Below are 23,390 nucleotides of genomic sequence, written 5' to 3' on the forward strand. Positions count from 1 at the left end.
TCTGACGGAGGGAACAAAGTGTTTTCTTTTGTCATCATTTGTGTGAAATCTGATGGAGAAAATGTCAAACTGATATGAGGGTCTAACTGAGGCCGTTTTCCTGTAACAGCACAAAGTCCAGAGTTCATGTTCAGAGCAGGAAATATTTATCCTTTTGACTTTCTTCAATAAAACAGCTTCATCACAGAGAAATGAGTCCAGTTTTCTTTGAATGTGTCCAACAGAGATTTTTCTGTCCACCGTCTCTCACTCAGAAAGATTTGACCTCCGATACCGATATCTGATGTTTAGTATCGGCCGATATCGATCCAATACCAATATCTGAGGTTTAGTATCGGCCGATACCGATATCTAATGTTTAGTATCGGCCTATACCGATATCTGAAGTTTAGTATCGGCCTATACCGATATCCGATGTTTAGTATCGGCCTATACCGATCTCTGATGTTTAGTATCGGCTGATACCGATCTCTGATGTTTAGTATCGGCTGATACCGATATCCGATGTTTAGTATCGGCCGATACCGATATCCGATGTTTAGTATCGGCCTATACCGATATCTGATGTTTAGTATTGGCCGATACCAATCCGATACCGATATCTTTTGTTTAGTATCAGCCTATACGATATCCGATGTTTAGTATCGGCCGATACCAATATCTGAGGTTTAGTATCGGCCGATACCGATATCTGAGGTTTAGTATCAACCTATACCAATCCGATACCGATATCTGAAGTTTAGTATCGGCCGATAGCGATATCTGATGTTTAGTATCGGCCAATACCAATCCGATACCGATATCTGAAGTTTAGTATCGGCCGATAGCGATATCTGAGGTTTAGTATCGGCCGATACCAATATCTGATGTTTAGTATTGAACGACACCGATACCGATCCAATACCTGATGTTTAGTATTGGCCAATACCAATATCTGATGTTTAGTATCGGCCTATACCAGAGCATGTGAACGGAGCGGAGCGGACGGTGGAGCGGAGCGGTGAAATATGGTCAGAGCGGAGAGCGGTTTTCAATTCAAAAGCCGGAGCGAGGATTTCGCTCCGCTCCAGTTTGCTCCGATGCGCTCACAACATCAATTAAAAATGTCGGATTATAAAATTTGTAAAATAACATTTTTTATTTAATGTAGTCTACTGTAATAAATTAATAATTAAATAGGAAACGCGGGGCAACATGAATGGAGCGAGATGTTACGTTCACAGCTGGGGACAAGCAGCCACGCGGGCCTTGTCACCCGTAGTAAATGAGGAAGTGAGCAATTCAAGTCGAGGGCGCAACGGTGTGTTCTATGTGTGGCGGAGCTAGCATAAGTTGCAGAGAGAGTGCGGATAATAAACAGGGAAACGCCCGAACTGTAGGGCCTACAAACACTATCGAGCGTGGATTGTGTATTTCGTCTGGAGTTTTGGGACACGGGAACGCTCGGAACAGGTCAGGTACCGTGAAGACATATTCCCCTTTCTGATTGTCTGAATTAAGCTGACTGCTCAGGTGCTAGTTCTAACCCTACCTGGCGCCCAACATTTTCTAAACATTATTTTTTGTACGTCAGAGCCACCGTTACAGTGGCGATAATTTAAAGGCACAATGTGCGATTTTTATGTCATTTTGAAGTGTATTGCATACAAAAAACACCTATACATACCATAAGAGTGTGCAGAAATAATCCTACTGGCATGTCCTAACCAAAGTTTATACGCAGCATAGCTGAGTTTTACTGCAGAATTAGCATGCTAACTGATAGCGCTGGACCGGCAGATTTTCTGGCCAGGAGGTGGCGATATAGAGTAAAATCAACCTCCGTTCAACCCCAGGCAGTAGAAGAACTAGAATAACAGCCTGCTCTGAGGAGGAGTGAGTGGGGTGGGGGCGGGGTGGGCCAGACCAGCGATTTCTTCTCCTGCCTGGGGTTGAACGGAGGTTGATTTTACTCTATATCGCCACCTCCTGGCCAGAAATTGCACATTGTGCCTTTAACAGCCAGTTAAATAAGACAATACACCGGTCACATCATTAAATCAAATGCCGTGTGTCCCAGGGCCTTGTCATAATTACATGAAGTAAAAATGTCAGAAAATTCCTTCTCCTGAAAATTTGAGCGAGCGTGGAGCGATTTCACCTGAGCAGCAGGAAAATTAAGGTGAGCGCGGAGCGAGTTTTGAGCGGAGCGTCCTGGCGCAACTTTGAGCGGGGAGCGAATGAGCGAACATCCTCCTGAGCGGGGAGCGGGAATTGCGCTGCGCTCCGTTCACATGCTCTGGCCTATAGCGATATCTGAAGTTTAGTATCGGTCGATACCTATATCTGAAGTTTAGTATCGGCCAATACCAATTTGATACCGATATCTGATGTTTAGTATCTGTCGATACCGATATCTGAAGTTTAGTATGGGCCAATACCAATGTGATAACGATATCTGATGTTTAGTATCGGCCTAAACCGATATCTGATGTTTAGTATCGGCCTAAACCGATATCTGATGTTTAGTATCGGCCTAAACCGATATCTGATGTTTAGTATTGGCCGATACCGATCCAATACCAATATCTGATGTTTAGTATTGGCCAATACAAATTTCTGATGTTTAGTATTGGCCAATACAGATATCTGATATTTAGTATCGGCCGATACCGACCCGATATCTGAGGTTTAGTATCGGCGGATACCGACCCGATATCTGAGGTTCCGTATCGGCCGATACCGACCCGATATCTGAGGTTCAGTATCGGCCGATACCGACCCGATATCTGAGGTTCAGTATCGGCTGATACCGACCCGATATCTGAGGTTCAGTATCGGCCGATACGACCCAATATCTGAGGTTCAGTATCGGCCGATACCGACCCGATATCTGAGGTTTAGTATCGGCGGATACCGACCCGATATCTGAGGTTCAGTATCGGCGGATACCGACCCGATATCTGAGGTTTAGTATTGGCGGATACCGACCCGATATCTGATGTTTAGTATCGGCGGATACCGACCCGATACCGACGGTGGCCTCCTCCACCTGAGGAACAACCCGGTGAGACGGCATGAAAATAAACCTCCGACTTCTTCTCATCTTTAAAGCGTCCTGATCAACAGTTCTCAGACCCTTCAGATCTGCAGCTGATGATGATACCAACACCTGGCGAACCGACAGGCTCTGTTCTCTGCACCGACACATGATTTATACATCAGAGCTCAGAGGAGTCTCAGCTTTCAGGAAGTTAACAGAACGTGTTGGTAAAGTTTTTCACTCAAACAGCTGGTAAAGAACAAAAAATGATCCTTGAAGTGTAAAAAGTGAAGGAAACCTGCAGCAGAAACCTTTAATGTCTGTTAATCATCTCAGTTCATTCTCTGAAATCAGATCCTAACGACACAATAAGCTGGATTTTATGCTGTTTTTATGTCTTTATGATGAATAAAACCACCCAGTTTTTATTACTTACTGGATATTATCTCAAGTTTCTCCTCCTCCTGGAAAGATTAGAGCCTGATGACACAAGTTAAAGTCCAAAGTGTTCAGAGTACAAGCTGTGAGGAGTCCTTTATAGCAGGAACACAGACGGCTCAGTCGCTGATCTGAGAGGAGAAATGGCTCAGAAAGGAGTTCAGCTGGACCGAGAAAGCTTCTCCTGTTCGATCTGCCTGGATCTGCTGAAGGATCCGGTGACTATTCCCTGTGGACACAGCTACTGCAGGAGCTGTATTAAAGGCCACTGGGATGCAGAGGATCAGAAGGGAGTCCACAGCTGCCCTCAGTGCAGGAAAACCTTCAAACCGAGGCCTGTCCTGGGGAAAAACACCATGTTAGCTGATTTAGTGGAGCAGCTGAAGAAGACTGGACTCCTTGCTGCTCCTGCTGATCACTGCTATGCTGGAGCTGAAGATGTGGCCTGTGATGTCTGCTCTGGGAGGAAGATGAAAGCCGTTAAGTCCTGTTTATTCTGCCTGGCCTCTTTCTGTGAGGAACACCTTCAGCCTCATTATGATTCAGCTCCATTCAGGAAACACAAGCTGGTGGAGCCCTCCAAGAAGCTCCAGGAGAACATCTGCTCTGATCACGATGAGGTGATGAAGATGTTCTGCCGTGCCGATCAGAAGTGCATCTGTTATCTCTGCTCTGTGGAGGAACATAAAGGCCACGACACAGTGTCAGCTGCAGCAGAAAGGACTGAGAGGCAGAGAGAGCTGGAGGGGAGTCGGCAGCAGATCCAGCAGAGAATCCAGGACGCAGAGAAAGATGTGAAGCTGCTTCAGCAGCAGCTGGAGGCCATCCATCGCTCTGCTGATAAAACAGAGGAGGACAGCCAGAAGATCTTCACCCAGCTGATCCGTCTCCTCCAGAAAAGAAGCTCTGATGTGAAGCAGCAGATCAGATCCCAGCAGGAAGCCGAAGGGAGTCGAGTCAAAGAGCTTCAGGAGAAGCTGGAGCAGGAGATCACTGAGCTGAAGAGGAAAGATGCTGAGCTGAAGCAGCTCTCACACACAGAGGATCACAGCCAGTTTCTGCACAGCTGCCCCTCAGTGGCAGCACTCAGGGGGGCTACACACTCATCCAGCATCCAGATCCGTCCTCTGAGGCACTTTGAGGATGTGACAGCAGCTGTGTCAGAGCTCAGAGATAAACTACAGGACATCCTGAGAGAGGAATGGACCAACATCTCACTGAGAGTCGCTGAAGGAGATGTTTTACTGCCACAACCAGAACCAGAACCACAACCACAACCAGAACCACAACCAGAGAGCAGAGCTGGATTCTTAAGATATTCATGTGAAATCAAACTGGATCCAAACACAGCAGACAGATATCTGTTACTGTCAGAGAGGAACAGAAAAGTGACATTAATGGGACAACTTCAGTCTTATTCTGATCATCCAGACAGATTCACTGGATGGCAGCAGGTCCTGAGCAGAGAGAGTCTGACTGGACGTTGTTACTGGGAGGTGAAGATGAGAGGGGGAGGAAGACTTGGTGTAGCAGTCGCATACAAGAACATCAGCAGAGCAGGATGGGGGACTGAATGTGGATTTGGATATAATGACAAATCTTGGGTATTAGAATGTTCCTCAGACAGTTATATATTTTGGTGCAACAGCATTAAAACCTCCTTCTCAGGTCCTCGGGCCTCCAGAGTGGGAGTGTACCTGGATCACAGAGCAGGTATTCTGTCCTTCTACAGCGTCTCTGGAACCATGACTCTCCTCCACAGAGTCCAGACCACATTCACTCAGCCGCTCTGTGCTGGGATCAGGCTTTATTCTCCTTATGGAGCCTCAGCAGAGTTGTGTAAAGTAAAATAAATGTATTTAGTCAGCTTGTTGCTGACAGCTGGTTGCTGTGATGTCTCTGCTGCTGTTCTGCTGTTTATTTGCTGCCGTTTCCTGTGTCTGTGCAGCCATGGAGGATATCACTGCTGATCAGGAGTTTGATTCACAGAAATATTAAAATCTAAACTTCTCTGAGCTCTAAACATCAGTCGGATCCTGGTGTTGATGTGTCTGTATGTTGTTGCTTCTCTTCCACTTCATGGAGCCCAACAGAGGAATCAGCAGACCTTCCTTTATCACAGACTCTTTTCAGATCTCATCACTTTGGAAATGGAAAAATAATCCTGGAGTTACGCTGATTTTGATTTTTTCCAGAGATCAAATGTTGTTGCTGTTTTCTGAGCCGACCAAAACATGAGGAAGTCTGTTCTGAGGTGTTCAGAAACTGTCATTTCCAGGAGCAGAAGGAATCAGGAGATCCTAAATCAGCTTTAATGTGAAAACCAGCCAAGATATCCACAGCAAACACGACTCTGAAGGAAGCAGCAAAGTGTTTTCTTTTGTCTTCATTTGTGTGAAATCTGATGGAGAAAATGTCAAACTGATATGAGGGTCTAACTGAGGCCGTTTTCCTGTAACAGCACAAAGTCCAGAGTTCATGTTCAGAGCAGGAAATATTTGTCCTTTTGACTTTCTTCAATAAAACAGCTTCATCACAGAGAAATGAGTCCAGTTTTCTTTGAATGTGTCCAACAGAGATTTTTCTGTCCTCCGTCTCTCACTCAGAAAGATTTGACCTCCGATACCGATATCTGATGTTTAGTATCGGCCGATACGATATCTGATGTTTAGTTTTGGCCGATCCGATATCTGATGTTTAGTATCAGCCGATCCGATATCTGATGTTTAGTATCAGCCGATACCGACCCGATATCTGATGTTTAGTATCAGCCGATACCGATTTCTGATGTTTAGTATCAGCCGATACCGATTTCTGATGTTTAGTATCAGCCGATACCGATATCTGATGTTTAGTATCAGCCGATCCGATATCTGATGTTTAGTATCAGCCGATACCGATTTCTGATGTTTAGTATCAGCCGATACCGATATCTGATGTTTAGTATCAGCCGATCCGATATCTGATGTTTAGTATCAGCCGATCCGATATCTGATGTTTAGTATCAGCCGATACCGATCCGATATCTGATGTTTAGTATCAGCCGATACCGATCCGATATCTGATGTTTAGTATCAGCCGATACCGATCCAATACTAATATCTGATGTTTAGTATCGGCCGATACCGATCCAATACTAATATCTGATGCTTAGTATCGGCCGATACCGACCCGATACCGACGGTGGCCTCCTCCACCTGAGGAACAACCCGATGAGACGGCATGAAAATAAACCTCTGACTTCTTCTCATCTTCAAAGCGTCCTGATCAACAGTTCTCAGACCCTTCGGATCTGCAGCTGATGATGATACCAACACCTGGCGAACCGACAGGCTCTGTTCTCTGCACCGACACATGATTTATACATCAGAGCTCAGAGGAGTCTCAGCTTTCAGGAGGTTAACAGAACGTGTTGGTAAAGTTTTTCACTCAAACAGCTGGTAAAGAACAAAAAATTATCTTTGAAGTGTAAAAAGTGAAGGAAACCTGCAGCAGAAACCTTTAATATCTGTTAATCATCTCAGTTCATTCTCTGAAATCAGATCCTAACGACACAATAAGCTGGACTTTATGCTGTTTTTATGTCTTTATGATGAATAAAACCACCCAGTTTTTATTACTTACTGGATATTATCTCAAGTTTCTCCTCCTCCTGGAAAGATTAGAGCCTGATGACACAAGTTAAAGTCCAAAGTGTTCAGAGTACAAGCTGTGAGGAGTCCTTTACAGCAGGAACACAGACAACTCAGTGGCTGATCTGAGAGGAGAAATGGCTCAGAAAGGAGTTCAGCTGGACCGAGAAAGCTTCTCCTGTTCGATCTGCCTGGATCTGCTGAAGGATCCGGTGGCTATTCCCTGTGGACACAGCTACTGCAGGAGCTGTGTTAAAGCCCACTGGGATGGAGAGGATCAGAAGGGAATCCACAGCTGCCCTCAGTGCAGGAAAACCTTCAAACCGAGGCCTGTCCTGGGGAAAAACACCATGTTAGCTGATTTAGTGGAGCAGCTGAAGAAGACTGGACTCCATGCTGCTCCTGCTGATCACTGCTATGCTGGAGCTGAAGATGTGGCCTGTGATTTCTGCTCTGGGAGGAAGCTGAAAGCCACTAAGTCCTGTTTATTCTGCCTGGCCTCTTTCTGTGAGGAACACCTTCAGCCTCATTATGATTCAGCTCCATTCAGGAAACACAAGCTGGTGGAGCCCTCCAAGAAGCTCCAGGAGAACATCTGCTCTGATCACGGTGAGGTGATGAAGATGTTCTGCCGTACCGATCAGAAGTGCATCTGTTATCTCTGCTCTGTGGAGGAACATAAAGGCCACGACACAGTGTCAGCTGCAGCAGAAAGGACTGAGAGGCAGAGAGAGCTGGAGGGGAGTCGGCAGCAGATCCAGCAGAGAATCCAGGACGCAGAGAAAGATGTGAAGCTGCTTCAGCAGCAGCTGGAGGCCATCCATCGCTCTGCTGATAAAACAGAGGAGCACAGCCAGAAGATCTTCAGCCAGCTGATCCGTCTCCTCCAGAAAAGAAGCTCTGATGTGAAGCAGCAGATCAGATCCCAGCAGGAAGCCGAAGGGAGTCGAGTCAAAGAGCTTCAGGAGAAGCTGGAGCAGGAGATCACTGAGCTGAAGAGGAAAGATGCTGAGCTGAAGCAGCTCTCACACACAGAGGATCACAGCCAGTTTCTGCACAGCTGCCCCTCAGTGGCAGCACTCAGGGGGGCTACACACTCATCCAGCATCCAGATCCGTCCTCTGAGGCACTTTGAGGATGTGACAGCAGCTGTGTCAGAGCTCAGAGATAAACTACAGGACATCCTGAGAGAGGAATGGGCCAACATCTCACTGAGAGTCCCAAAAGTGGATGTTTTACTGTCACAACCAGAACCTGAACCAACGAGCAGAGCTGGATTCTTAAGATATTCATGTGAAATCAAACTGGATCCAAACACAGCAGACAGATATCTGTTACTGTCAGAGAGGAACAGAAAAGTGAGATTAATGGATCGATCTCAGTCTTATTCTGATCATCCAGACAGATTCACTGGATATCTTCAGGTCCTGAGCAGAGAGAGTCTGACTGGACGTTGTTACTGGGAGGTGAAGATGAGAGGGAGAGGAGGAAGAGGTGTAGCAGTCGCATACAAGAACATCAGCAGAACAGGTGGGAGAGAATGTGCATTTGGATTAAATGACAAATCTTGGGCATTAGATTGTGATTCAGACAGTTGTACTTTTTGGTACAACAGCATTAAAACCTCCATCTCAGGTCCTTGGTCCTCCAGAGTGGGAGTGTACCTGGATCACAGAGCAGGTATTCTGTCCTTCTACAGCGTCTCTGGAACCATGACTCTCCTCCACAGAGTCCAGACCACATTCACTCAGCCGCTCTGTGCTGGGATCAGGCTTTATTCTCCTTATGGAGCCTCAGCAGAGTTTGTGTAAAGTGAAATAAACGTATTTAGTCAGCTTGTTGCTGACAGCTGGTTGCTGTGATGTCTCTGCTGCTGTTCTGCTGTTTATTTGCTGCTTTTTCCTGTGTCTGTGCAGCCATGGAGGCTATCACTGCTGATCAGGAGTTTGATTCACAGAAATATGAAAATCTAAACTTCTCTGAGCTCTAAATATCAGTCAGATCCTGGTGTTGACGTGTCTGTATGTTGTTGTTGTTTCTCTTCCACTTCATGGAGCCCAGCAGAGGAATCAGCAGACCTTCCTTTATCACAGACTCTTTTCACATCTCATCACTTTGGAAATGGGAAAATAATCCTGGAGTTACGCTGACTTTGATTTGTTTCAGAGATCAAATGTTGTTGCTGTTTTCTGAGCTGACAACACATGAGGAAGTCTGTTCTGAGGTGTTCAGAAACTGAATCAGGAGATCCTTCATCAGCTTTAATGTGAGAACCAAAGAAGATTTCCACAGCAAACACGACTCTGACGGAGGGAACAAAGTGTTTTTTTTGTCTTCATTTCTGTGGAATCTGATGGAGAAAATGTCAAACTGATATGAGGGTCTAACTGAGGCCGTTTTCCTGTAACAGCAAAAAGTCCAGAGTTCATGTTCAGAGCAGGAAATATTTGTCCTTTTGACTTTCTTCAATAAAACAGCTTCATCACAGAGAAATGAGTCCAGTTTTCTTTGAATGTGTCCAACAGAGAATTTTATGTCCTCCGTCTCTCACTCAGAAAGATTTGACCTCCGATACCGATATCCGATGTTTAGTATCGTCCGATATCTGATGTTTAGTATCGTCCGATATCCGATGTTTAGTGTCGGCCGATACCGATATCCGATGTTTAGTGTCGGCCGATACCGATATCCGATGTTTAGTGTCGGCCGATACCGATATCCGATGTTTAGTGTCGGCCGATACCGATATCCGATGTTTAGTATCGGCCGATACCGATATCTGATGTTAAGTGTCGGCCTATACCGATATCTGATGTTTAGTGTCGGCCGATACCGATATCAGATGTTTAGTGTCGGCCGATACCGATATCCGATGTTTAGTGTCGGCCGATACCGATATCAGATGTTTAGTGTCGGCCGATACCGATATTTAGTGTCGGGCGATACCGATATCCGATGTTTATTATCGTCCGATACCGATATCCGATGTTTAGTATCGGCCGATACCGATATCTGAAGTTTAGTATCGGCCAATACCAATCCGATATCTGATGTTTAGAATCGGCCAATACCAATCCGATACCGATATCCGATGTTTAGCATCGGCCAATACCAATCCGATACCGATATCTGAGGTTTAGTATCGGCTGATACCGATCCAATACCAATATCTGAGGTTTAGTATCGGCTGATACCGATCCAATACCAATATCTGAGGTTTAGTATCGGCCTATACCGATCCGATGTTTAGTATCGGCCAATACCGATACCAAAGGTTTAGTATCGGCTGATACCGATCCAATACCGATATATGAGGTCTCGTATCGGCCAATACCGACCCGATGTTTAGTATCGGCCAATACCGATACCAAAGGTTTAGTATTGGCTGATACCGATCCAATACCAATATCTGATGTTTAGTATTGGCTGATACCAATATCTGATGTTTAGTATTGGCCGACACTGATACCGATCCAATACCAATATCTGATGTTTAGTATCGGCCGATACCGATATCTGATGTTTAGCATCGGCCGATACCGATACCAAACGTTTAGTATGGGCCGATACCGATCCGATACCAATATCTGATGTTTGTATCGGCCGATACCGATACCAAACGTTTAGTATGGGCCGATACCGATACCAATATCTGATGTTTGTATCGGCCGATAAGATCCGATACCAATATCTGATGTTTAGTATCAGCCGATACCGATCCGATACCAATATCTGATGTTTAGTATCGGCCGATACCGATCCGATACCAATATCTGATGTTTAGTATTGGCCGATACGATCCGATACCAATATCTGATGTTTAGTATTGGCCAATACGATCCGATACCAATATCTTTTTTTTTTCTAAGTATTTTTTGGGGCTTTTTATGCCTTTAATGATAGAACCTTCAAGTCCTTCAAGAAGCCTGGAGAACTATTCCTGAAGACTCCTTAAAGAAAGGACAGAAAGCTCGTCTGAGAGGGTTCAGGCTGTGCTGGAGGAGAAAGGAGCTCAGAGCAGATATTCACTTTAAAGATGCTCAGAACTGAACTAACTCTGGTTCTGCCTCAGATTCTGGGTTTATGTTCATGTTGGAACATGTTTCAGTGAATCTCTGCAGCTGTTACCATGGAAACATCTGCAGATTTTCACTTTAAAGCTGCTCAGAACTGAACTAACTCTGGTTCTGCCTCAGATTCTGGGTTTATGTTCATGTTGGAACATGTTTCAGTGAGTCTCTGCAGCTGTTACCATGGAAACATCTGCAGATATTCACTTTAAAGCTGCTCAGAACTGAACTAACTCTGGTTCTGCCTCAGATTCTGGGTTTATGTTCATGTTGGAACATGTTTCAGTGAATCTCTGCAGCTGTTACCATGGAAACATCTGCAGATATTCACTTTAAAGCTGTTCAGAACTGAACGAACTCACCAAATCCTCATCGATGTCGTTTATGGAAGTCGGCGGCAGCATGGCGCCCTCCATCGTCGTGCTCCTGAACACACCTTTGATTTTACTGCCGATTCCTCTGATGCCGAATGACTCCCCTCGCTTTGATATGTTTCTACAGAGAAGAGAGAACATCTCATCTTTCTCTCCCTTTGGGCTTATTTTCCTCTCATACAGACCATGTTTCCTCATGCTTTGGCAGATAAAGGCGACAGTCATTTATAGAAAATAGTGCACGAGTCATGCAGCAAACGTGGTACAAAGAAGCACAGCTCCATGCTTTGTTTAATAATAATAATCCATCAGCCACAGCAGCGTTTCACTCCTGAAGCAGGAAGTCTAAACGGTCCAACTTCAGCTCAATTCAGTTTTATTTATATAGCGCCAAATACAACAAATGTCATCTCAAGGCACTTAAATAATAAAGTCCAATTCAAGCCAATTGGAATTCAATTCATTGAAATCATAATTATTTATAAAATAATCCAACTTCAGCTCAACATCTGGACTCGGATCCTAAAAATGGTGAAACTCTGATGACTTTAGCACCTCTGAAACCAGAACATCTGACCCCTGCAGCCTCCCTGTCTGTGTGTTGCTGCTTCTTTAACATTTAATAACCAGGTGGGAACCGTTAAGAGAGTGAAAAATGAAACGATGAGCCTAAAATAACCCCATAAAGCCCCCGAACTGAAGGTGTATGATGAGGCAGCACCGTGTGTTTCTCAGCCTGCTCCTGGTATTCTGTCCCCATAAACCTCAGCAGGACGTGTGAATAACAGCCAGAAGCTTCCGGCTGCAGCTCGTGGAGTTAAAATGTGTCAAACAGGAGCTTTTCTTACGCGTCTGCATGCATCATCGTGCACAAACTTACCTGCTGTCCTCCAGACTGAAGCTATTTCTGCAATAAGATGCACAACTAATGACGACAGTTTGAACACAAGACTTCCACCTGGGCCAATTCACACCAAAATATTTCAGAGAAGCAAACACAAACAACCTTTTTCTCCTCTCTGATGAAAGCTGAGATAAAAGCAAAGTTCAGGCCACAAACCTGTTGACTCTGGAGTTTCTTGCTGGAGACTCGACTCCTCTGAGCAGGTGTCTGAAGTACTGAACAAAGACAAAAAATATGAGTTTTATCTGAGCAGATTAATGAATGAACTCTGGTTAAAGCAGCAACAGTTTAATTATTTCATATTATTTTAACAAAATGCTGAAATAGTCAGTAAAAATTAGGGCTGGGCGAGTTAACTCGTTATCTTATTATTAACTTATTATTAAGTTCAGAGACAGGAAGCAGGGGGCAGAGAGAGGGGGAACAACATGCAGCACAGGGCCGTCCGATGTGGGACTCGAACCGGGGCCAGAATCAGAATCAGCTTTATTAGCCAGGTTTGAGTAAACAAACAAAGAATTTGACTCCGTTTAAACTTCACTATCAAAGTACAACACTCAACAGTAACATAAAAGAATGAAAATTAGAAATAAGCTGCAGCGAGGACTATAGCCTCTGTACATGGGGCGGCTGCTCAACCCACTACGCCACCGACCACCCCTGTTTTATTATTTATTTTATTATTGTAAAAGTCTGTTGCTCACAGGCTTTTATTTTGTAAAAGTCTGTTGCTCACAGGCTTTTATTTTGTAAAAGTCTGTTGCTGTCTGCTGTGGAACAGGAAAAGAAAGTAATCGGCGGATCCACCAAACATGGAGAAGGGTACGGAACTTTTACTCGGCCATTTTCATGTTAAAGTTCTTCCAGACGGCGGAGTGGACAGAACCAAAGTCATCTGTAAACACTGCCAAGTTGAATTGTCTTCTCAGCGTAGTAGTTCCAGTCTAAAATATCACTTAAAGGCAAAACACACAACTGATAGCAGCAAGTCATTCAAGGAAACAGACAGTGGAGCGAGGCTTCTACATAAAAACTACAGAAAGATGCTGATGTTAAAAGTGTGTTTGCACAACAAATGTTATGGCACTTTCATTCATATGGCAGCACATTTAAAATAAAGCTAAATGCTAAAAGCTATACGCTACTTTTGGATTCATTTTTGGATTCTGCGTACAAATGCGATTAATCGTGATTAATCAGGGAAATCATGAGATTAATTAGATTAAACATTTTAATCGTTGCCCAGCCCTGGTTAAAATCCTTCTTCCTGCTGAACCCAACAGGTATTTAAAGCCCGTCTCATATATCGCAATCAGACCTCAGAATATAGTTTCAGACAGTTAAAAAGGACACAAAGTGTCGCCTTTAAAGGACCGCTGAGGTTTATTTCCCTTTAACCTGTGCGACTCTTTTCTTGTGTGTTTTCTTACCTCGTCGCTGTGACAGAACATGGGGGTGAAGACCCTCTCCAGCAGAGACAGGACGTGTTCGTAGGCCTCGAACAGGCAGCGCATGGTCTGCAGCTTCACCACCTCCGCGTACGGACCTTTGGCGACTGAACGGACAGACAGACGGCAGCACGTTACACAGACGGCAGCGGGGGACTCGGAGGATTTCACCGCCCACGCTCTCTTACTGTTCCGGATCTCCTCCACGATGAACGGGTCGAAGCTGATCTTGTCGACGCTCTCCTCCAGGCAGTACGTCCCGTAGATGTGCGACACCTCGCCGTGCAGCCGCCGCAGCTCCGGGTCGCTCAGCTCCGGGCTCAGGATCTTATCGTTGAACTCCTCTGGAAGACGGGAGGTTTGATACGGTGAGCAGAAGGAGGGCTCGGGAAGCTTCTGAGCTCAGAGAGAAGCGAGCGCCATCTTACCCACGGCGAGGCAGAACTGAAGCACGTGCACGGCGCCTTCCTGCTTCAGAAAGTTCATGAAACGGAACAGGAGATCCTGCTGCTCCCTGATCTCCTTCAGCTCCAGCTTCAGCACCTGCAGGGAGGCGTGGCCGTCAGAGCAGAACCTGGCTCCGAACTCTTTAAAGGGACAGTTCGCCTCTTCTGACATGAAGCTGTGTAACATCCCATATCAGCAACATCATTTCTGAACATCTTCTTACCCCCTGCTGCGTCCTGTGAGCAGAGTTCCAGCCTCGTTTTGGTGTTGATGAAGGTAGTCCGGCTAGTTGGCTGGGGTTTAAAAAATAAAGCATCTTGCTTCTCAGAACAATATGCGTTCAACAGAGTAATACATTTGCATCACAAAATGGTTCTCCAGGAAAAAGTCAGACCTCACAATCTCTTGGCCCTATTTTCTCTCCCTTCGTATCACTGCCTGCTGCTGCCTGCCGACAGCCGCGCCTGTTACGCTGTTTGCTGCTCGGAAGCAGCGGACTGCTCGGTCTGCACAGCAGGGAAAGGAAAGGAAAGGGAAGGGAAGGAAAGGAAAGGAAACAAAAGGAAAGGAAAGGAAAGAGAAGAGAAGGAAAGGAAACAAAAGGAAAGAGAAGGAAACTAAATGAAAGGAAAGGAAAGAGAAGGAAAGGAAATGAAAGGAAAGGAAGGAAAAGGAAAGGAAGGAAAAAAGGAAAGGAAAGGAAGGAAAGAGAAGGAAAGGAAATGAAAGGAAAGGAAAGAGAAGGAAAAGGAAAGGAAAGGGAAGGAAAGGAAACAAAAGGAAAGGAAACAAAAGGAAAGGAAAGGAAAGAGAAGGAAAGAGAAGGAAACTAAATGAAAGGAAAGGAAGGAAAAGGAAAGGAAACAAAAGTAAAGGAAATGAAAGGAAAGGAAAGGAAATTAGAGGAAAGGTCTGACTTTTTCCTGGAGAACCATTTTGTGATGCAAATGTATTACTCTGTTGAACGCATATTGTTTTGAGAAGCAAAACGCTTTATTTTTTAAACCCCAGCCAACTAGCCGGACTACCTTCATCAACACCAAAACGAGGCTGGAACTCTGCTCACAGGACGCAGCAGGGGGTAAGAAGATGTTCAGAAATGATGTTGCTGATATGGGATGTTATACAGCTTCATGTCAGAAGAGGCGAACTGTCCCTTTAACTGATCTGATCTGAGGTAAACCAGGTGGATACTCACAGATGACTTCTTGTTGCTGACGTCAGCATATTTCTGTAAAAACGGAACCAGCGGAGACGGAGGTTCTGTGGCTGCTTCCGGCTGAAGATACAGAACATTTGGATGTGAAAAGCACAGAAGAAACGAGGCCTACTCAGAGGAGCACAACACCAGCATCTACAGGTACGGTGCAGTAAAAGGGACAAACTTCAGGCTGCAGATATAAAGCCTCACTTACCGGAGAGTCATCAACAAATATGAGCACCATGAGGTTCACGGTGTCCTAGGAAACCAAGAGAAACCGCCCGTTATCTTTAAAGTCTGGAGATCTGAGCATGCTGACACCAAACTATTTCCCTTCGAATGTTTTACAGCCTTTAACTCATCACAGGATCTGTTTTCTGAACTCCCTCCAGGCCAAATAATAATAATAATAATGATAATTATAATGTTACTGCTGCTCACAGGGTCAGCCATGAAGTCCATGGTTGGGAGGATAACGGATCCAGTTATCACCTCCCGCAGCAGCAGAGCCAGAGACCTGAAGGGAACCACAGAGGCATCAGACCTGCTTTTAGTTTATTTATTTAAAGCAGGGACAACACATATTAATGAACATATACACGTAAATATGCAGGATTATAGCCAACGGCTAATTTCCATCTTTAGTCCCTTCGGCAGAATGATGTCAACAACATAGGACAGTAAAATCAATAAAACAGCAGTAACAACAGTTAGAATAGTTATCCTTCATGGGAATAAAAGAGGGAATAATTACAGAGAGAGAAAACACAACAGGACAGAAAAGAAACAATGAAGAGTTTAGTGGATAATGAAACATATATACACCACACAATTAGGGTTGCAAAGGGGCAGAAAGTTTCCGGTAAATTTCCATGGGAAGTTAAGCTTGGGAATTTTGGATATATTCCATATTGGAAACTTTCCATGGGAATAATGGGAACTAACTGGGAATATATTATATCCAAGCATAAATATAAACAGAAGTCATAAGAAAACATCCATACAAAATGTTTAACAGATTTATTTGTAAGTAGAGTAGAACACGTTCTAATTACTCGTTTTGTGGATGAACAAAAACAGGAGTGTTGGGTTCAATATTACCCATCCCCTAACCCCCCCCATCCAAAAATCTCCACAAAGTCCCATTCAAAATGTTAAATGAAAAATGCCACTCTTCCTCCAAAACGTCCCATTAAACATGCAAATCTTCCTTCAAGCAATCCTCTGCAGTTTTGCTCAGTCAATAGACTCAAAACGTGCTTCACTTTGTTAAGCCCACAGGCTGAAATGTGTGCCTTCAATAGTCTTTGTGCTTCAGGCTCAAAAGTGTGCTCCAGTCTTCTAGACATCTTCTGTACATGTGATGGAGGCGTGCACAGTGCCAGTAGGGGGCGTGGTGCAGTAAGCAGTGTGCTCTGTGCATGTGCTAGAGGCATGGCTTCTGTTTGTTTTAGTCAAGATTATGCTAAAATATACTTTCCTCAACTATATTTAAGTTCCCTAGAAGAGCCAACCTTCAATTTTGAAAATTCCCAGTTTATTCCCATAAACTCCCGTTTATTCCCATAAATTCCCATTAATTCCCATAAATTCCCGTTAATTCCCATAAATTCCCGTTAATTCCCATTTATTCCCAGTTTATTCCCGTTAATTCCCAGTTTATTCCCATAAACTCCCGTTTATTCCCATAAATACCCATAAATTCCCATAAATTCCCGTTAATTCCCATAAATTCCCGTTAATTCCCATAAATTCCCGTTAATTCCCATAAATTCCCAGTTTATTCCCATAAATTCCTGTTAATTCCCATAAATTCCCAGTTTATTACCATAAATTCCCATAAATTCCCGTTAATTCCCATAAATTCCCAGTTTATTACCATAAATTCCCATAAATTCCCGTTAATTCCCATAAATTCCCGTTAATTCCCATAAATTCCCAGTTTATTACCATAAATTCCCATAAATTCCCGTTAATTCCCATAAATTCCCAGTTTATTACCATAAATTCCCATAAATTCCCGTTAATTCCCATAAATTCCCAGTTTATTCCCATAAATTCCCGTTAATTCCCATAAATTCCCAGTTTATTCCCAGTTTATTCCCATAAATTCCCGTTAATTCCCAGTTTATTACCATAAATTCCCATAAATTCCCGTTAATTCCAATAAATTCCCGTTAATTCCCATGGAAACTTTCCGTCTTTGAAAATTCCGGGACGTTTGCAACCCTACACACGATATACATGTCTAGGCAGGATTGTGGCAACAGTGCTGAGTTCTGTCAGAATCACCTCAGAAATGTGTCAGAGTTTTGGGGAAACTTGTGCACCTTTGGACCTGGTTGTTGGTGCGAGACGGCGGTCTGTGTGCTCGTACCTGCAGTCTGTTGCTTTGGGAGGCATGACGTAAGGAAACAGCATCTCCATCAGCTTCCTCAGGTAGAGCAGCTCGTCCTTCCGGCTGTGCAGAGCGACGTGGAGGTTGGAGCCGTACTCCTCCAGGGCCGCCTGCTGCAGACCCTCCACGCTCTGCACTGCACGCAAACATCACAAACGTTCAGCTTTCTCTGCCATCCAGCGGGCTGAGAGACGCGGGTGTGGAGCTGCTTCTTCCTACCTTTTTCTTGAGCTTTCGCCATGATTTCAAAGTGCTTCATCACAGCCTTCATGACTTTGTCTGCGAACACAGCTGGAACGTCGACCTGTGAAACGTTCAGGCGTCAGAGCGAGGACGACGGAGCCCAGAAACAGGGACAGGAAGCCCGGCACAGGATGCTCAGGTGGATTATTTAAAGCTTAGGTCTAAGACTTTTACTTATCCCAGAGTCATGGTTTAAGTTCAGAGGGGGAAAAGGCCCTAAACCCTAAAACCCAAGGAGTTTTAAGGGGAGATTAAAGATTTGCCTCTTCACATCTAGGCTAAAAACCTGCTTATTTAGGATGGCTTTTGATACCCAGTAGCATGATGACACTCTTATCTTAATCGATTTTGTTGTATTTTATTGCTTTCACTGTTCTTTTATTTGTTTTTACTTATTCTTCTCTTTATTTTCACCTGCTGTAAAGCACTTTGGTTCACCATATTATTATTATTATTTATTCATTATTTATTTATTATTCATTTATTTATTATTATACTTATTTCTGACCTGGGCCTCTTCACATCTGGGCTAAAAACCTGCTTATTTAGGATGGCTTTAATACCCAGTAGCATGATGACACTTATTTTATCTTGTTCGATTTTGTTGTATTTTATTGCTTTCACTGTTCTTTTATTGTTTTTATTTATTCTTCTTTTTATTTATTACCTGCTGTAAAGCACTTTGACTGTATAAATAAAACACATTTACATTTAAAACATGCATTTATTGGAAAGTCTTTCCTGATTTCACCTGTTTTTCATCTCATATTGTTTGCACAGATTTTCTGGGTAAACAGCCCTTTGACAGTTTTATGTCATATTTGTAATATTTGTGCCCGGCACCGGATGCTCAGGTGGATTATTTAAAGGTCGGGTTGGAAGCCTGGTACTCACCTTCTGAGCTCTACGGACGAGCACCGATGCGAAGAAGCGAAAGGTCATCCTCACTTCGTCCAAACAAGCCTCATCGTCTGTGATGTCCCTGAAAGGAAAGGACGGAAACTCTGAGGTTTCAGGAAACTCGGTCCATTTAAGAGAAAAACCTGCTTTAACAGTCTCCTCCCACCTGTACCAGGGGTACACAAAGCTCTCCAGAACCAACTCGAACACCTGTGGGCAGAGATCAGACAGTTAAACGCTTCCCTTTGGTTTGAGGTGTAGGAAAGCAGAAGCTCTGCGGTACCTCTGCTACTGAAGCGTCGACTTTGGAGTGAACCTTCAGGTCCAACCACGGCTGGTAGTTTTCAAGGAGCAGAGTCGGCCTGAAGGGAGCAAGAACAACACGGAGGGCGGACCGCGGTTTAAGCTAAATGTTCCATCCTTTATGCTCAAACACTGATAACATCTGCCCAGTGTGTGGGGAGAAAACCGACTCAAACAGACCAGAAATACCAAACTTTGAAGCATTTCTGGTGAGGATTAAATCCCAATTTATGCTTTATATTACTTTAAAAAAGTTTATGATTACAGCCTGTAAAATACACCTCATGTTAAATCCTTATTAACCCCTTCAGACCCTGCGTCCATTGGACATGACATATTTCTGTCTCTAAACCAATAAATACTCAGTAACATGCACTGCTGGCATCATTCAATTACAGACTGGATCCTGATTATCCAATCACAATCATTTCATGACTTTGAGCTCTGAGAGAGTGACAGACATCAGACCAGACGAGCAGAGAGGGAAGAGCCCATTTTCAATCAAAAATATCAATTTATGTTCATGCTGGCCAAACTAATTTGCTCTCAGTATAAGTGTAACAGTTACAAGTGATAATATCTGAAGTTATTTTGAATATATATCATTAATTTATAGGATTTTTTCAAAGTCTGATGTCCACTGCAATGGGTTCAGCTAACACTCACATGTTTACTGTCAGCATATAAAGAAACTAAATACCTGTAAGCTTTTCATTACCATACAGTTTACTAAGGGAAAAACAGATTTTTCAGGTAATCTTATCTGCAGTCACACATCTATTGTGATCATGTGTCAGATTGCATCATTTCTGTATCTTCACTGCTGTTCCCTGTCCACGCTGTGATACACCATCACGTGCATGTTCAAAACTGTGCACAGACTCAAAACCATGCAAACATCCAGTTCCAGATGTTTAGGTCATACCTGATTGGTTAATATGTGGAAAAACTCATTATTTTCCTTTTGTTTTTATGACATTTTACCCCCATTTTGTCATGGCGTCCATTGGAATGGACACGAAAAAATACTATTAAAAACACGAGTTACCAAAAATGTGTTTTTTGCACTTTGTTTTTATGTTGGAGAGGAGTCAGAATCAGTTTGAATTTTTTTTTTTGCTCAGCCAATAAAAATGCATGTCTGAAGGGGTTAAAACACTGACTGCAGATGTCAAATAAACCATAATCCTGATGAAAAATGTAAATACTTTGATGAAATAAAGGTGGGTCAAAGAGCCGGTGAGCATACCGGTGGCGTTTGCACTTGACCTTCCCGCACACGGCGCAGCTGTGGCCCAGAGGAAACAGCTCCTGCTGCTGCAGCTGTTGGAGACAACAGTCACCACATGTTCTGCCTTCACATCTTTACGGAGGATCTATTTCTGGGACGCGTGCCTTACCTTGTTCCTCGGCTTCACGGTGATGAAGATGTTTGGGAGGAGCGACTCCGGGCCGAGGGAGCAGTAGAAAGTGATGACGCCGGCCAGGAGTGACCAGAACACCATCAGGATGTGGAGGTAGCTGCAGGGGGATGAGGAACAGCATTCAGGCGCAGGTGGGTCAGGGAACCGATCACGCCATTACTCCCAGTAGGTTTTAAATCATTTAAAAATATCACCATTCACCTTTTAAGCCTTTCATCTTCTTATCTATAGGAACTTTTAGTCAAATATGAGCCTGTATGTAGTCTGAGATCCTCTGGCAGAAGACTTTTACTTATTCCAGAGTCATGGTTTAAGTTCAGAGGGGGAAAAGGCCCTAAACCCTAAAACCCAAGGAGTTTTAAGGGGAGATTAAAGATTCGCTTCTTCAAATCCAGGCTAAAAACCTGCTTATTTAGGATTGCTTTTAATAGTAGTATGATGGCACTTTTATCTTATTCGATTTTGTTGTATTTTATTGCTTTCACTGTTCTTTTATTTGTTTTTACTTATTCTTGTCTTTATTTATTACCTGCTGTAAAGCACTTTGGTACACCGTAAGGACTGTCTGCAAAGGGCTGTATAAATAAAGTACATTTACATTTAAAACATGCATTTATTGGAAAGTCTTTCCTGATTCCACCTGTTTTTCATCTCATATTGTTTGCACAGATTTTTTGGTAAACAGCCCTTCAGTTTGATCACATCTTATGTCATATTTGTAATATCAAAGCAAAATTCTGTATGAAGAAAGTTATCGTGACGAGAACAACTTGGAAGGAAACAGAGACAGACTTTTAAACAACATCGCACATAGAAATAAAGCATGCCGATGAAACGTGCTAGTTGTCTTCTTTTAATTTAAATCACTAGAAGAACTCACAATTTTGCCTAAATTACTTGTACATTGCAAAGTCTTTAAATGTCCTGATAACTCTAAGGAGTTCTGCGCGGAACGCGTCACACAAGGCTCCCACGTCCACATCACGTGACCCAGCCAGGGTACAGCAGATGATGACGACGATGATGACGACACCCTTCATGCCTGTGAGTGTTTCGTCTTATTGGTTCAGACTCACCTGTTGAGCAGCACCGTCATGGTCAGCATGGTCAGCAGCAGGCAGCAGGACACCGGATACTGACGCCCGGCTTCCCGCAGCACGTCAACCTTCAGCCCCCGCCTCAGACCCCCCACGTACGTCAAAATACCTGCCATCCCGGGACCGGAGCCTCTGAAACACAGGGAGACACATTTGTCAGGGACAAGTTGGCGCCTTAAAAACATCCATTTTCACCGAAGCAGAGACGTTGACCGTTGACGTTGACGCAGAAGTTTAGCCGTTAACGTTAAACTGCAGAGACGTTGGCCGTTGACGTTGACGCAGAAGTTTAGCCGTTAACGGCTAGCTTCAACCGGCAGCGAAAACGATTTACAGCCAAACACCACCGAGTAACTCCCTCATTTACCGAATCACATCTTATTAAAGACGCGCCGTCTTCAAACTGTTGGCCCGACCGCTTCCAAACGAACACAACTTCCTCCAGTTAAAAAGTTTTTCGCTTCATCTTTCACACTTTTCAAAGTCCCAGCCTACTTCCCCACAGATGGAATGTTTTCTAATCCGACCTGCGGGTTGCCAGATCCGACAGAAGAACGTAACTACGCCTCTTCTAAAAGTCAACGGACGTGTTGGAATCTTTCCGAAATCACCTCAATGGCAAACAAATTATTAGATAAACAGAGTTTTAATTAATCATTTAGTTCTATAAAAAAATGAAGATATTTATCTACTTATGGTTAAGTTTGTGGCTGCTGATAAACACCAGAGAAGTTCGTGAATATTTAAAAATAAATGTCCATTAAATACATAAATCACACAGTGAATCTTTCTTTTTCCGACCAGTTACACTGAAAACACACTTAATAAAAACATTATAGAATTACATGTCAGTGTTAAATGTCGAGAATGCAGAAAAAAATAGAAAACTAAAACGTGAACGCACGATAAGCGGTTTCCTAATTTGGACATGGCAACCCTTAATCCAAACAACGTCACTTCCGATTTAATGATCAATTTGTTTTGGTCGGTTTGCAGGACTCCGGAAATGTACCTTTTATTCACCAAAACAAATGTATTTCTTTGTTTTTGGCCTTTTAGTTTATGTGTGAACAAACTAGATTTTAAAAAGACGTTTTTTTTTTACCTAAATCCTGAACTTAACCACATCCAAAACAAAGAAGGATCTTCATTCAAATGTATGTAGACTTAAATAAAAGAACACAAGCCAGGTTAAAGTCAATAACTTTATTAGAAAAATAGGTCTAACTCACCTCACTGTGCAGTATAAAACATTTAATTTGCAAAGACTGCAAACAAAACACACAAAAAAATAAAAATAATTCAACCCTTAACATTGGAGATCCAATCAGGGTCAGTTTGTAGTTTAAAAACAAGAAATAAACGCTGCCTCTTTTTCACAAACTGGGTATAAAGATGAACAAGCTGCACAATCATCAGAACTGAAGGTTAAACATGAGTCAGGACATTGGGTTCGGTGGCAAAAGTCACAAAGGCAGAAAAATAAACA

At 43.5% G+C, this 23,390-nt stretch overlaps 3 protein-coding genes across 4 annotated transcripts in view; 2 read left to right on the top strand and 1 right to left on the bottom strand.

The window, feature by feature from the left end:
- The window catches only part of LOC142375568 (sorting nexin-14-like), a 38,521-nt gene extending 16,469 nt beyond the window's left edge, over positions 1-22,052 (bottom strand). The window contains exons 1-16 of one of the 2 annotated variants that reach the window (XM_075459652.1): positions 21,881-22,052; positions 20,781-20,901; positions 20,630-20,703; positions 19,361-19,439; positions 19,244-19,287; positions 19,072-19,159; positions 18,154-18,238; positions 17,914-18,070; positions 15,978-16,053; positions 15,751-15,795; positions 15,534-15,614; positions 14,317-14,431; positions 14,077-14,232; positions 13,871-13,995; positions 12,597-12,655; positions 11,525-11,657 (exon numbers count right to left, since the gene is read on the bottom strand). In XM_075459652.1, coding sequence (XP_075315767.1) covers positions 11,525-11,657; positions 12,597-12,655; positions 13,871-13,995; positions 14,077-14,232; positions 14,317-14,431; positions 15,534-15,614; positions 15,751-15,795; positions 15,978-16,053; positions 17,914-18,070; positions 18,154-18,238; positions 19,072-19,159; positions 19,244-19,287; positions 19,361-19,439; positions 20,630-20,703; positions 20,781-20,901; positions 21,881-22,017 — 1,575 coding nt within the window. In that variant the 5' untranslated portion in view covers positions 22,018-22,052. Of the gene's footprint in view, positions 1-11,524; positions 11,658-12,416; positions 12,444-12,596; positions 12,656-13,870; positions 13,996-14,076; positions 14,233-14,316; positions 14,432-15,533; positions 15,615-15,750; positions 15,796-15,977; positions 16,054-17,913; positions 18,071-18,153; positions 18,239-19,071; positions 19,160-19,243; positions 19,288-19,360; positions 19,440-20,629; positions 20,704-20,780; positions 20,902-21,880 lie in introns of those variants that run through there. The other variant, XM_075459651.1, reaches the window with a different exon arrangement.
- On the top strand, positions 3,604-5,630 carry LOC142374916 (E3 ubiquitin/ISG15 ligase TRIM25-like). The gene has a single exon (XM_075458789.1). It carries the CDS (start codon positions 3,604-3,606, stop codon positions 5,311-5,313), a length of 1,710 nt encoding a protein of 569 aa, XP_075314904.1. The 3' UTR covers positions 5,314-5,630.
- On the top strand, positions 7,230-9,035 carry LOC142375157 (tripartite motif-containing protein 16-like). The gene has a single exon (XM_075459087.1). The coding sequence runs from the start codon at positions 7,230-7,232 to the stop codon at positions 8,901-8,903; it is 1,674 nt and encodes a 557-aa protein (XP_075315202.1). The 3' UTR covers positions 8,904-9,035.
- Positions 22,053-23,390: the final 1,338 nt, after the last annotated feature.

The sequence above is a fragment of the Odontesthes bonariensis genome, chromosome 24 (genome assembly GCF_027942865.1).
Source record: "Odontesthes bonariensis isolate fOdoBon6 chromosome 24, fOdoBon6.hap1, whole genome shotgun sequence".
NCBI classification, from domain to species: Eukaryota; Metazoa; Chordata; class Actinopteri; order Atheriniformes; family Atherinopsidae; genus Odontesthes; species Odontesthes bonariensis.

Bases quoted from the DNA above. Each gene is read 5' to 3' on its own strand.
- LOC142374916 (XM_075458789.1), top strand. From the start codon at position 3,604: ATGGCTCAGAAAGGAGTTCAGCTGGACCGAGAAAGCTTCTCCTGTTCG.
- LOC142375157 (XM_075459087.1), top strand. From the start codon at position 7,230: ATGGCTCAGAAAGGAGTTCAGCTGGACCGAGAAAGCTTCTCCTGTTCG.